This window comes from Rhinolophus hipposideros, assembly GCF_964194185.1.
Source record: "Rhinolophus hipposideros genome assembly, chromosome: 13".
Classification (NCBI taxonomy): Eukaryota; Metazoa; Chordata; class Mammalia; order Chiroptera; family Rhinolophidae; genus Rhinolophus; species Rhinolophus hipposideros.
In genome coordinates, this window is record NC_138059.1 from 31,829,451 (window position 1) to 31,843,246 (window position 13,796).

The window sequence follows — 13,796 nt, forward strand, 5'->3', positions numbered from 1 at the left end:
GTTCAGAGCTGAAATTTATATATTAAAATAAAGATTTCCTCACCTTGAGTCCTTTATGAGCAAGAGCTCGTCGATAGCACGCTTTCACATTCCTGTTATCTATCTGAAGCGCCCGGTCACAGTCCTGCTTTGCCTCTTTAAACTGGCACAGCTTCAAGTAACAGAGCGCTCTGGTATAATGTAATGGAACTCAGAATTATGAAAGGTAAAGACAACATATCTATAAAATTAGATAGCTAATAAAAATCAGAAAATAGCTCAAAAAGTCTATTTCTATACCATAGCTGTTTCTCAATGGAAAACTAAGACCTTACCTCAATTATGGCATTTTCTTGCAGTACATATAATTATGGCACTGGGGACACAACTAAACAAAATGCAGCCCCAGCTTTCAAAAAGGCTGCAGTCTAGTGGAAGAGACAGGCAATGAAAACAAACACACACAATAAAATCTGTATAGGACGCTCTGGGAGGACACAGCAGAGAATGTCATCAGATCTGGTGGGGCTGAGGGGAGGACAGGGGAGTAGCAGTCAAGAAAGACTTCCCGGAAGAAGTGACACTTAAGATGAAGCCCAGAGTATGAAGTGAACATTATCCAATGCAAAGGCCCTGGGCTGAGAGTTAAGATGTAGGGAGGGGAGAGTGGAGGCCAAGGGCACAGTATGTGCAAAGTTCTACAGTGAGAGAGAACATGGTGTTCTTGACGAAGAAAAGTTCCATATGACACAGCAGTGCAGAGATGAGGCAGGGAGAGTAAGCAGGCCAGATCATGAACGGCCTTATATATAAACCACTGCAAGGAGGTTGAGCTTTACCCTGAACTTCATGGAGGTCCACTGATGGGTTTTTAAAAAGGGGCTGACATCGTGGAGAATGAGATGAGAGGGAACAAGACTGCAGGCCACCATGAAGTGTGCTGCAGACACAGAAGATGGTGGTCACCCAGAGCAGGGAATGGCGGTGAGGGTGGAGAGAAAGGCTCACAACTGAAGAGAAATGTAGAAGGTAAGACACCTGAACTTCTGACAGACTGGGAGAGAGAGGTGTGGGTCAGGGGGATGATAACCCATCGTGAGTGCAGAAGCGGGAAGTGCTCAGGTCCGAAGCTCAGAGACAGAGATTTGGGGGCCATAATTAGAAGGTGATAAATGGAGCTTGAGAGAGGATGAAATGGCCAGAGAGCAGAGAGCGAAAAAGGGATCTACACCTTTAGTGCCCCAAGGATACCAGGGAAAGAAAAGCCTGAAGAAGAGGAGAGCCAGGCAAGTGTAGTTTCCAAGGCAAACTGAGTGGCCTTTAACGCCCAACACCGCAGAGCTGAACAGGAGAAGGGCAGAAAAATACCTGTTGACGTTAGTGACAAATTTTTGGCAAAAAGGTTGCCAGTAGAGAAAAACATGTACAAAAACAAAGCAGTGAGAGGTTAAATCAAAAAGAATTCATCTGAAATAGCTAGAAAAACTCATGTTGTAAGTCCCTACTCTTTAGGAACTATATTTCTTCCTTGTCACCCCAGTCTCAACCTAAAATTCCCCAAATCACCGTATTCTAGATAATTTTACCATAATATGGTAAAGATGACACCTGAGCAGCATTCCAGAAAATCTCTCTGTTCACTCCTAATGCACAAAAATGGTGGTCCCTTACTTTCAAACTTCCAGAGAAAAGGGGTACTTACTACACTAATTTGAAAGGCAAGTGATTCCTGTTGCTACCGTGGAGGACAGTGTTCAGACACAGCCAGCCACACAGTCAGGAAGGGTCAGGTTGGCCTGCAGGGACACGTGACTCTGACCCCGACAGACCTCCCAGCCCACCAAACGTCACGTGCTCCTTCTCTCCAGAACTCTTATGCCCTCACTTCTTTAAAATACACTAACTTAGGACAATTTGCTATATAAATTCTCAGAACTTTGGAAAAAAACTTTGAACATTAATATGTCTATATTTCTTAATAAAAAAATATTAACATAATAAATACATAAGGTTACAAAGAACTTGCCTGTTTGTATAAATGGCACATTCCTTATTGTTAATCTTTAAGCATTCACTGTATTTACTGAGGGCATCTTTATAGTTTTTGTCCTTTACACATTGATTGCCTTCTTCTTTAAGGGTTTTAAACATTTTTTCATCTATGAAACCCAAAAAATAAAAAAGAAGGAAGTTTTCACATAAGCAGGTCTACAAAATCTTAAGTACATATGTAAGTAAATCTTCTATTGCAAATTAACTTGATCCCATACCATGCAGAGCTAAAGTCTAAATGGAACAAAACTTTGTATACAAAGATAAATTGGCTGTAAGTAAAAACGATTATACAATTTTGACACTTTTATTTTCAAATTAGAAAATAAAATACAATTAATTCTACCATTTTCTCCATATTGGTATGCATTCGTTTCTCTGCTGGAGATATTAATATCTAGTGTTTGGTTAAATAATTATTTCACGAAAAATGAACAAACCCATTATAGCCTGAAGAGTTATTTGTCCAGTACCCAAATTTCCTTGGAAAATCACATCTCCTCCACTCTTTGCTCCTGTGGTTTAAAGCAAATCCCACTCTAGCCCTACCTTTTGGGGTAATCTTCGTTTCATCAATCAGCATGTTATATTCCCTTGGCCACAATAATCTAATAGGTCAGGGGTGGGCCTACAAGAGCCAATGAGCCACAATAAGATTTTTGTGACAGTAAGGTAATTCTTGATCTTTCCTGTGGAACAGGAGGATGAAAGGAGGAGCTATGTTGCCATCCTGTGAGACAAAGGGAGAGTCTGTCTGGGAATGAGGCCAACATAGCAAAAGAAAGGCCAACATAGAAGGCTAAGGAAGACAGTCTGAGTCCTAAATCCGCCCTTCCCTGCAGCTACTCCACCTGTGGACTTTGCCAGGATCAGAGCCAATAAACCACCTTTTTGCTTAAGCCATTAACAACTAGGTTTTCTGTTATCTTCAATCAGAGTCCCAACTTTTACCAGTACCTACTGTCTTGCAGTGATCATGGCTGACTCCCTGCTCGGGATCCATTACCTCGTTCCTAGGAGTACTAAGCAGCTATCACCCCTCTCCTATTTAGCCCATGTATTCAGGGGAAGCTGACCCTACTGATCAGGAACACAGACATAATAAGCCAATCTGGGCATGACATTTCTTCATCAGAGGGACTGGTTCACCAGGGGGCACATGGCCCATTCAAATAAGTACCAATAGAATTCGAGCCAATAGAACAACAGGATTAAAAGCTACAGCTTTGGAGTAATATATTCTCTCATTCTAAAATTAATGCCACCAAAAGCAAAGGTGTCGCTCTCCCACTGGATTGATATGAAGACATGAGGCCTAAACTTCTCTGACCAGAGCCTGAGCCCTGATGAGTCATGTATGATTTTAGAGCCTGTCTGGGCCCTTTCAGTTACATGAGACAAAACAATGCCTTACAATTTAAGTGTTACTAGCAACCAAAGTTTTCTAACACACACATAGTTATTAACATTTAAAGTTTTAAATCTCTGTAGTAGCTTGATCCTATGAAGTAACTTGACATAAAATAAAAATCCTTAACTTAAAATTTAAAATATACCTTTAAATTCTGTGACCTAAAAATTTTGATAGATGTAATGAATTTATAGTATAAACTGGAATGTAAATGATAATCTTACTTGTCCATCTGTACAAACAGCATGAAATATTAGTTAATTTTTCATCTTTTATTTCAAATAACAGAATATTTCTGCCTAATATTTCATAAGATCCCACACAATGGGGCCAAATGACACTCCCCACAAATCCTGGTATACGTCAGCCCTAAAATAAAATATTACAGCGGATTTTTTCTCCTCAATTTGCTGAAAAACTTTCCTCAAGCTTTTCTTCTCCCCAATGTTTATAAGCCTTTGGTATCCATTCTCCCTGATAATCAGCATACTATGAACAGAAAAAGCGGCTTATACCTGTACTTCTGATTTGCTGTCACATATCCACAGTATGGTTAGTACATACACGCACTTTCTTAATAATAAACAGCTACCCTTCACCGAGCAAACACTTTGTGCCAGTCCCCAGTAATAATGGACTCGAGAAAATTATAGAGATCTCCGTCATTTTCCTAGGACTGCTAGACCATCCAAAAGCCTTGGCAGATGTTCCCTGTATCTTCTTTCTAGGCAATGGACAGGATGAGGGTCTAACACTCGCCACTGGGACATCACCGGCTCAGGAATTTCAGAGTATCTGCAAGATGAAGCTCAACCTGGGGAACATACATGGAGTTCCTACGCAGGCAGGAGAAATGGGGACTGCTTTCAACTGGCTTTAAAACAGAAAGAGTGAAGGCACATTTATTAAACACTCTGCACAAAGCAATGAGGTAGGTACTATAGCAATGCAGATATGTTAACAACCATGCTACAAGGTAGAAGGAAGTGCCTGCTACGTAGGTATTTATGCTATATGCTACTTATTCTTAATAATAATGCTAACTTAACCTCTATGGAGGTTACTATAATCTTATACAGTCAGTACGTGCTAAGTATTTTATATGCATATCTCCATTCATTGCTGAGAACAACTCCATGAGATAGTTACTAATATTTCCCCTTCACATACTCTAGGACACTGGAGGTGGGTAGCAACTTCTTAAGACTCTGTAGCTAGAAAGAGAGAAAACGGAGTCTTAACTTAATCTGTCACCTCAGTTCATGCTCTTATTCTTCTGCTTTACTCTGAAAATATACACACAGCTCAAAAAAATAACCCTCAGAAGAAATGAATGTAGGCTACCCCAACCTCTGATGCCTGGTTGGTGCTGGCTGCAGGAATCTCCCACTTGATGTTGGAGCATTTCTGCTGCAGGTCGCCAAGGTCGCAATTGTGCAGAAGTGGGCACAGAAGGAATGGGTGACAGCTTCTCCCGCCAGTTTGGTCCATCGAGTTCCATTAAAATTCTTGTTATTCTAAAGAGAAAAATGAGTTTTCTCTGTTGATCATGCAATTTGCATTTCATATTACCGAAGATAGTATCAAGAGTTAAGATTTACCAAAAAAAAAAAAAAAAAAAGAGTAAGATTTACAAATGCTGTGCATTTGTGTACTTTCCTGTAGAAAACATACAATCTTGAGCTATTTGCTGTCCACATAAACGGTCTTCAAAAGGACTTTTAAAAGTTGCTAAAATTATGTAACTTTAGATCTTTTTGTATCAAAAAAAAGTAAGTAAATAAGACATTTCTAATTGGTTTAAATTTTTAACATATATGCAATAAAATGTTAATTTTTTGAGAAAGTAAAATATGAAACTAAAATTTAGGAGTCTAGAAGAAATGTCCCCACATAACGTTTAATATAATTACTAAATTGGTAATGTATTACTCTGAGAACACTCAGAAGTACTTTAGAATTTCTATGCCCAAACTGTATAGTACAGCAGGTGTACAAGACCAGCTCCTAAAACTGCCACATGTAATATTGCGTTTTCTTAAAACATTTACATGTGGTTTAAGATTCTCTTACCTTGTATTTTTTTCATGTCTAAAATTATCCCCTTATTTTGTTTACATATGCACAAAGATGAAAGAATAGGACATGGGAGTCCACTACGAGGGCCCTTATATTCGTAATTTACTAGTAATAGCCGTGATAAAATTCAGATTAACATTCCCGATTATTTCTCATCATTTTAAAAAAACAGAATATTACACTTTTATGAATCTAGTTTTAAAAAGGGTGCTCCCCAAGACTGAAGGTTTATTGGTAATTAATAGTTAACTCAGTAGTACTTTTTGTGTGAAAAATTTTTGTATTTACATAGAGACAGATATAATATACAGTTTCCCTGAAATTTCAAGTGATCTTTGTTTATGATAACCAAATATTGTATATTTTAGTGTAAAAAACAAATTTGAACAATAATATATGACCATCCACAACTGTCGAAGAAAAAGAAACTTTAGAAAAAAGAATTTTCAAGCAAAACTTGTATTACCAGCAGAGAGGGAGGAAGGAGCAGCTGAAAAGAGATGATGTGTTGCCAGGGAGTAAATAAGTATATGCAGGGAAATTTAACATATAAGATTCCTGGAGAGGAAGAGAGGAATATGGTTAATGGAAGACAGAAACAAAATAAGCACAAACGTTTAAATAAAAAAATAAAAAAAGAAGAAGTTGCTGTTGCTTAGATGGAAAAGCAAGCACAACTATGGGATTCACAAAAAAAGGAATACCGCAATTTTAAAAGCGAATATTTTGTAGAAAAATATGTAAGGCAAAACCAAACAAAGCCTCATCATATTATAAAATGATATATCAGCACGAACCATTCAATTTAAAAAAATGAATGAGTCTTAAAAGTCAATTTGTATAAAGGAACCCTCTTGAGCATATATAAAAAGTACAATACAATCCTCAAAAATTATGATTGGGTGAATTACCCTATCACCCAGCATTTCCACACCTATGTACACATCAAAAGGAACTGAAAACACGTATGCAAACAAAAACTTGTACCAGAACGTTCGTAGCAGCACTCTTCACAACAGCCAAAAGATAGAAACACCCCAATGCCCATCAACCGGTGAATAAACAAAATGTGATCCATCCATACAATGGAGTGTTATTCAGCCATAAAAAGGAAGTGCAGATACATGGGACACCATGGATGAACCCTGAAAACATCTGCTAAGTGAAAAAAGCCAAACACGAACGGTACACTTATGATTTAATTTATATGAACTATCCAGAATAGGTAAATCCATAGAGATAGAAAGCAAATTAGTGGTTATCAGAGGATGGGAGAAGGGAGAATGAGGAATGACTAATGGGGACAGTTTCCTTTTGGAGTGATGAGATGCTTTGGAACTAGATACAGATGATGGTTGTGCAATATTTTGAATGTACTAAAGGCCATTAAATTGTACACTTTAAAATAGCTAATTTTATGTTATGTGAATTACACTTCAATTTTTAAAGAGTATAATGTAAAGGTTCAGAAGTGAGAGTAATCAGTCTCTCAGACATGTATTTCTCCCTTAAACCATTCAGCCTATCACTTTGAACTAAAATACCTTTTCATCAGGCCTCTCTTCTCTGTCAGGTACTACAGGTTCAGGTGTCTTCCCACTTTGTTTCACAAGAATTCCTAACTCTGTGAGAAGATCCTACTTTCTCCAACTATCTCGGAGACTACCAGACAACGGATGGGCAAATTAAAATTAGAGTCCCAAAGAACAAGAGTGAACTATGCTCTCCCTGTTGGAGAATGAATTCATTAAACACATTTTTACTGATGATATCTACTGTACAAGGAACTGTAACTACAAAGATGGATAAAACACAATTCCTGACCTCAAGGAACTCCTAGTAGAATAAGAGAAAACATTTTTACAGAAAGAGAGGGACAGAGAATTTACAAACAATATGAAGACGGATAATAAGAAAAGGCAGTATTCTGGTGGCATGAGGAAGGAAACCCAAAATGCATGCACGGTGTGGGGAGGAAGAGATGGGTGGGCCAGGGAAAGTCATTTCCTAGAGGAAGAATGTCTTCTCCTAAAGGATGAGAAGGAATTAACTGGACAAGGAGGAGGAAAGGGCCTTTGGGCACATATGAGGCCACAAACTACCAGCAGTGGGGCAGCTGTGCAGCAGGCAAATGGCTTGGAGAGCTCCCAGGTGACACTGCCTGATTTTACAAGCTCGACATCAAGGAGGCGGTAAATGCCCAAGGTTTGATCTAGTTCCACTCTAGATCCACTAACCAATATATGTCCATTTCTTCCAGTCGGGCTGGGATCAGACAGGTTCTGTGTGACAACAGAATGGAACCTCCAGGGAACAGCTGTCAGCTACATACAGTTCTAACAGTTTTCTTCAAAGTGCAGTGGGACCATGTGGTGAGCTAAGGCATGATTTTAAAAAATGAATTAATCCGAAACATGCCATTCTCATTTCTACAATTTTGCTTAAGGTTTCCTTATATTCAATCAGTGCCCTTGAAAGACAACCTCAAGTGCTCTCTCTCTCCTACAACTATAGTCCATACAAACATGGCCTGACCGCTCTGTGATCTCCACACCTTACTTATAAATTTTCACACTTGGTGATTATCTTATTTTAACTTCCCCCGCTTAGCTATATTCTAGTTTGCCTAAAGACATTTTTTTCCCCTTTTGGGGAGGAGTGGGGCATGGTACACTAGACTGATACAGGACACAATGTAACACACAAATACTGAAGAAGTTAAACAGTGGACAAATGGGATCAGAAAATATTATACATAACTGGAAATGCTATCCAATTAGTAATTTTCAAGTTTCATCGGCAAGCAGTTTATAAAGTCTGGAAATTCTTACCTGCCCATTCTCACTCAGGGGGTAAGTAGGTCATAATATAAATTAGATCCAAATTCTTTGCAATTTCACCATTATAAATTGACACTCATTCTAGATCAGTGTCTAGTGCAAGGGCAGATAATACAAATTATCTAGCAGGCTCATGAAGACATCCATTCTCCTGAGGAGAAACAAAAGATGTTCCCACTGACAGCTGTGGTGCCAATGAACACAGGAAAAGATTTAACATGGCAGCTCTCACTACATTTTTTGATCTTGTCCTATAATTAGCACTGATTTATGACATCACTGAAAACACCATCTAGCCCCACAGACATTTACAAATACTAAAATTAAATTATGTGCATTTCAAGCAACACAAAAGACCCTGTGCTATTAAAAAAATAAATAAAATAAAATATTCACTGAACAGTGATAAATGGTCCAGAAAACAAATATAAAGATATTAGAGGACAACTCAGAATGTATTATGTGATAGTTAGAAATAAAGTTAGAGAGAACCATTTGGTTTTGATGGAATGAAAGAAGGCAATCATTCATGTAAAACAACTGAGAGCATTATAGACATCATTCTTGAAGGAGAGAAAGAAAAAAATCTAATTATATTGTAAAACATCTAGACCTCAGAGGTAGCTGGCTCAGATCAGGTTACCTATTAATACTGTCGTTTGCTATCTGGATTCCGCAGTCTATTTGCAATACTGTTTTATAATCCACATAAGCTTTCTGATACTGCTCCAAAGTTTCATAGGCCATTGCTCGTCGAAGAAGAGGTTTGACTGAGAATGGATGAAGTTCCAGAGCCCTAAAGAAGACATTAATATTACATGCCATTTGTTTTGAAATTACTCTTTAACTTATACTAACTGAACATATACTGTAGTACTGGACTCTCAAATACATACCTACCTGATACTTCATCTTAGGAACCTGGAAACATACCAAAAAGGCAAACCCAGAGTAACACAGCAATAAAGTCTGTGGTTACTTCCTTTCTTTTAAAGGAGTACCAAAGCACTTTGGTATTTACCCTTTCCCCCACAGAGCCCGGACTCACTGGCAGCAGGCAGTGCCTCACCACCCCTACACCCCCCACCTCAGCCCCCCACACACCCTCACCCTCCCCTTCACCCTAACAGAACCCACTATGGCACCAGGCAGAGTAGGCTTTCAGCAGATTCTTGTTATTGGCCCAGGTAAATTTTTATTTGCACCTACATATTTAATAAGGCACCTTAGCACAGAACCACAAAAACTTGCATTACTGTTTGAAAATCAACTAAAACTTAATACAGTGTATTATGATTTACTTGCTGCCAAAGGGCTTCAAAAATAAACCAAAGGGAATCAAGGAAGTAAGCATACAATGATTTCTTTATGTCATGAATTTTCATCTTGTACATTTAGTCTATGAAGTATTTCCAATATCACTAGAGATACATTTCAAGGTTATATTCCTTGGTTTTGTTTGAAGTGAAGGTTTAAAGCTACTTCACTACTTACTATACTTCATTACATTCTGAAATAAAGCATACAATCAAGATTGTATTGATAAAAGAAAGTACTGTATTCTGAGTTTTAATAAAATTAACTAAAGCTGTACAAAAGTCCTCCCTGCAGAAATTCTATGAGCAGCTACTTTGTATATAACCCACTAATGAGTATGCACCAGGCTGTCCACACTGGGGATTGCAGGTTTGCTCTTCTGGTTAACTCTTATGCTACAAGCAGTTTACATATCAGATATTTAACTTGCTTCAGAGAAAGCACAAGCAAGGGCTGCTTTACTTTTTTCTCAGGAGGCTTAGAGATCAGCTGTCTCTTCCCGTCTACAGTGACCTGGTGAGGACACCTGCTACACACTAGTCACTGTAGACTTTCTCATCTAATCTCACAAGTCTGCAAAATAATTTTAATACATGATACATGTATGTTCATTTGCAGGTGAGGAAATGGAGGAGCACCTGCAGCAATATGCTCACGTGTCAGTTTTTTTTAATTTAAGCTTCAGGAGGGCATTGCCTGTCCTGAGCATCACCGTATTTCCAGAGCCTAAATCAATACCAGGGCCACGACAGGGACTGTTCAGAGCCCACACTCTTTCTACCGCAAACATATACAAAAACACTACAAATAAAGGAACTTGGAGTCATCTGCCCCTTGGGCTTCTTCACAATTCTCCAGTGTACACGCAGCAGTACCTGTGGGTGTGCTCCTGGAGTCGGCACCACAGAAGTTGTTCTAGCAATGTCATTAAACCTAATTAGCTTCAGTCTCTGAAAAACAACCAATTTTTCTCTGCCTACTGTGCTTCCCTGAAAATAACACCGGGTCTTTCATTAAGTTTTGCTCCAAAAGACACATTAGGGCTTATATTCAGGGGATGTCATCCTGAAAATCATGCTAGGGCTTATTTTCCAGTTAGGTCTTATTTTGGGGGAAACACGGTAGATGTTAGGAGTTGTGGGTGATTTTAATGATCTCCTTTGTGTTGTACTGGGTTTTACATTTTTTTCTACAATAGGTACATGTTAGTTTTGTAACCAGTAAGTTATTTAATAAACAAAATTAAAATCAAGTAAAAACACTTAAACGCTAGAAAACAGATCTCTGGGCACCTGTACCACTCACTGCCTTAAGTCTAGCTTAGTTTAAAGCTTAAAGGATATTAACACCATGAACGTTACTACCCCCATTTAACTATAGATTTCCCAAACCCAGGCACTGTTTATGCATTCAAGGTGGACTTGCAGTAGGTGTGGCATCTAAAACTGAGTGAGATGATGCATTGAATTCTTAGCACTCCCCAGGATAGTAAATGTAAGGTTTTTTCTCTTTAACCATGATTCTGAAAATAAATGAGCTTATAAACAGAAATTCCACAAAGGAAAAAAAGAAAGCACCCATTCATAAAAACAAACAGAGAACTTTTAAACCAGAGCTTACAAAAGCTTAACTATTCAAGTTACACAGTTAAGAACCTAAAGAGTATTCTAATTTCAAGTGTTGGAGAGCAGCAAGGACAAGCAAAAGCAGAGAATTACTATACATCATTCATTTGTGTTGAGTCTGTCAAAATAGTCTCAATGGAAAGCCATGGAAAGATTTCTGGTGTGGTTCATATAACGCAAGAAGGTTATCTGACAGACGGGAAAAATGAAGTTTTTTTTTAGCTGATAAACAATTATGAGAATAAAAAGTAACTTCTGGAATAAAAGTTTTAAATGTTTACTTAGGCATCATAACCCCATTTCAAATTTCACCTGGAAGCCTAAAACAGAAACATGAAGATGTTGTGAGGAGAGGGGCAGAGCCTGGAGCCCCTTGAGCTCCTCCAACACTTTTTACACTCCCTGGGAAACATCTCAGAGGAACTGCTTCAGAGAGGCCCCAGGAGTTTATGGACAATTAAAATCAAGTACTTTCCCCCCCAAACGCATAAAAAGTTATTTTTACAGGTAAATCTATGAAAGTTATTTCATAGGTTTCCCTTCTCCCCTTTATTTAAATTTTGCCATGAGTTTTTCATTTTCAATGTTTGATTTCTTCTACCACTTGTCTCGTAATAAGGGCTTATGGAACACAAAACAACTCTCCAAGGAGCAAAGATAATTAAAATGTATGCAATCTTTTTTGAAGTGAAAATACCATCATATTTCTAATAAATGATCCTAGTTCATACAGATTTAAATATATCCATGTTTCAACATGTTCGCAATAATAAATCATGGTTTCCTCTCATTAAAATGAGTTTGAGAATCACTGCGTTGGAATAAAATCACCCCATACCCCTTACACTGCCACTCACATGCCAGATAAAGAAAACACCTAAGTAGGTCTGTCTCAGTGGAGGTCAGTACTTGGCTTAGAACACAACACTTATCCACAGACAACTTACTTTAACCACCACGCACCTCCCTCCCCAGCAGGCCATCTCTCCCTCAAAACAAACCTCCATTCTAGCCTCCTTGGACACCATGGCTGGAGCTCCATCTTTGACTTCCTCCTGGGTCTACACTGAGACCCAAGTTTTAGCAAGAAAATGTCTGCCACCTTAACCCATCTCACTTAAGGACAAAGTGAGTCCACTGTTTTACAGTAGCCCTATCTGTAGGGGTCCAGGGTTTTAAATAGAGACTTGAACTCCTCACTGTAGGAAGACCTAAGACAAGTGTGAAGGGTCATGTATTAGCAACAGATACTTGAGCTGAAAGGCTTGAAAAGAACCAAAGTTTTGCCACTCAGAAAACTCTGCCTTTTGGGATATCGATTTTTAACCTGGTTACTAAGAAACAAAAGACTTAAAAAGAATCTTTGACCTTCTCCCCTATCCTGCTCAAGAGATTTAGATAGAAAAACCTGTTCCAGGAAAGAAATTTTAACATATTCACCTCAGACTAATTTGAATTAAGTAGGTAGACAAGAAGGCCTCTCAGGGCCTGTTTACCAGAACTGCTCCTCACAGGTGTCACACTGTTTCTGGGCTGCCTAGCAAATATTTACCTGACATGTGTGCTCAGCTTCCTTTTGAAATCTAATATCCCCTCTATCTCCTTTCTCATCTAAAATAACATATATACCCAATTTTACCTCACCTCATTGTCTGGAATTTTCATGCTTCTGTGAATTCCCCAAGCGCATGTATTCAAATTTGATTTTTTCCTGTTAATCTGTCTGTTACTTTGATTATTAGCCTAGCTAGAAGAATTTAGAAGGTAGGAGGGAAAGTATTTTTTTAAGCCCCCACAGGTTCTTGGCTGCAAATTGCAAAGTGCCCGATATTCTGCAAATTCAGAGTCTTGTTGGTTATTTATGGGCAGGGGTAAATGACATCTGGCTCTCCTGGGGCAAAAAATGTCCAGATTTGTGGCATTTGCCCATTGTTATGGTATTAGTACTCTAACCATGCCAGAATTCAAGCTACAACTTGACTTCGATCACCTCACAAAATCCTGAAAATGTAACAATTAGCTAGTGTGAGCTAGCACAATAGTGGATGGGGTTTGAAGTAAGGCCAGAGTAAATATAATTTATTTAAAATTTGAATATGTAAAATTGGCAAAAAATCCGAGTGCCTCAGACCTTCTTAACTGCAGGCACAGATATTCCAAGTTTTAACTCATATTATTAATAATAAACTGATACTACCAATGGAAAAAATAAATTATTCACCTTATAATCAGGGTGCCCACATAAGTTACTGTCCAAACTAGGGTTTCTGAGAGTGAAAGAGGGTGATATTAATAATTATACCAGAAAAAAGGAGTAAATCAGGACTGTGAAGGGCAAACCAGGGCATACATCTACTTATTTTTTAGACGCACTAATAGTGGCTTCTTTCCAAAGGGCTTTGAAGAAGCTTACTGCTTAATGGTAAAAGAAAATAATACTTTTCCTTTATGTAAATATGTTCCTCTATCTCAGCACAAAACTGGTCGAGTACC

General features: G+C 38.3%; 1 protein-coding gene across 2 annotated transcripts in view; it reads right to left on the reverse strand.

Annotated features, from left to right (window-relative positions):
- Positions 1-13,796, reverse strand: part of SPAG1 (sperm associated antigen 1) — a 57,072-nt gene that overhangs the window by 8,780 nt on the left and 34,496 nt on the right. Inside the window, exons 13-16 of one of the 2 annotated variants that reach the window (XM_081070809.1) lie at positions 9,005-9,157; positions 4,787-4,959; positions 2,006-2,138; positions 44-170 (exon numbers count right to left, since the gene is read on the reverse strand). In XM_081070809.1, the coding sequence (XP_080926935.1) occupies positions 44-170; positions 2,006-2,138; positions 4,787-4,959; positions 9,005-9,157 (586 nt within the window). The remainder of the gene's footprint in view (positions 1-43; positions 171-2,005; positions 2,139-4,786; positions 4,960-9,004; positions 9,158-13,796) is intronic. The other variant, XM_081070810.1, reaches the window with a different exon arrangement.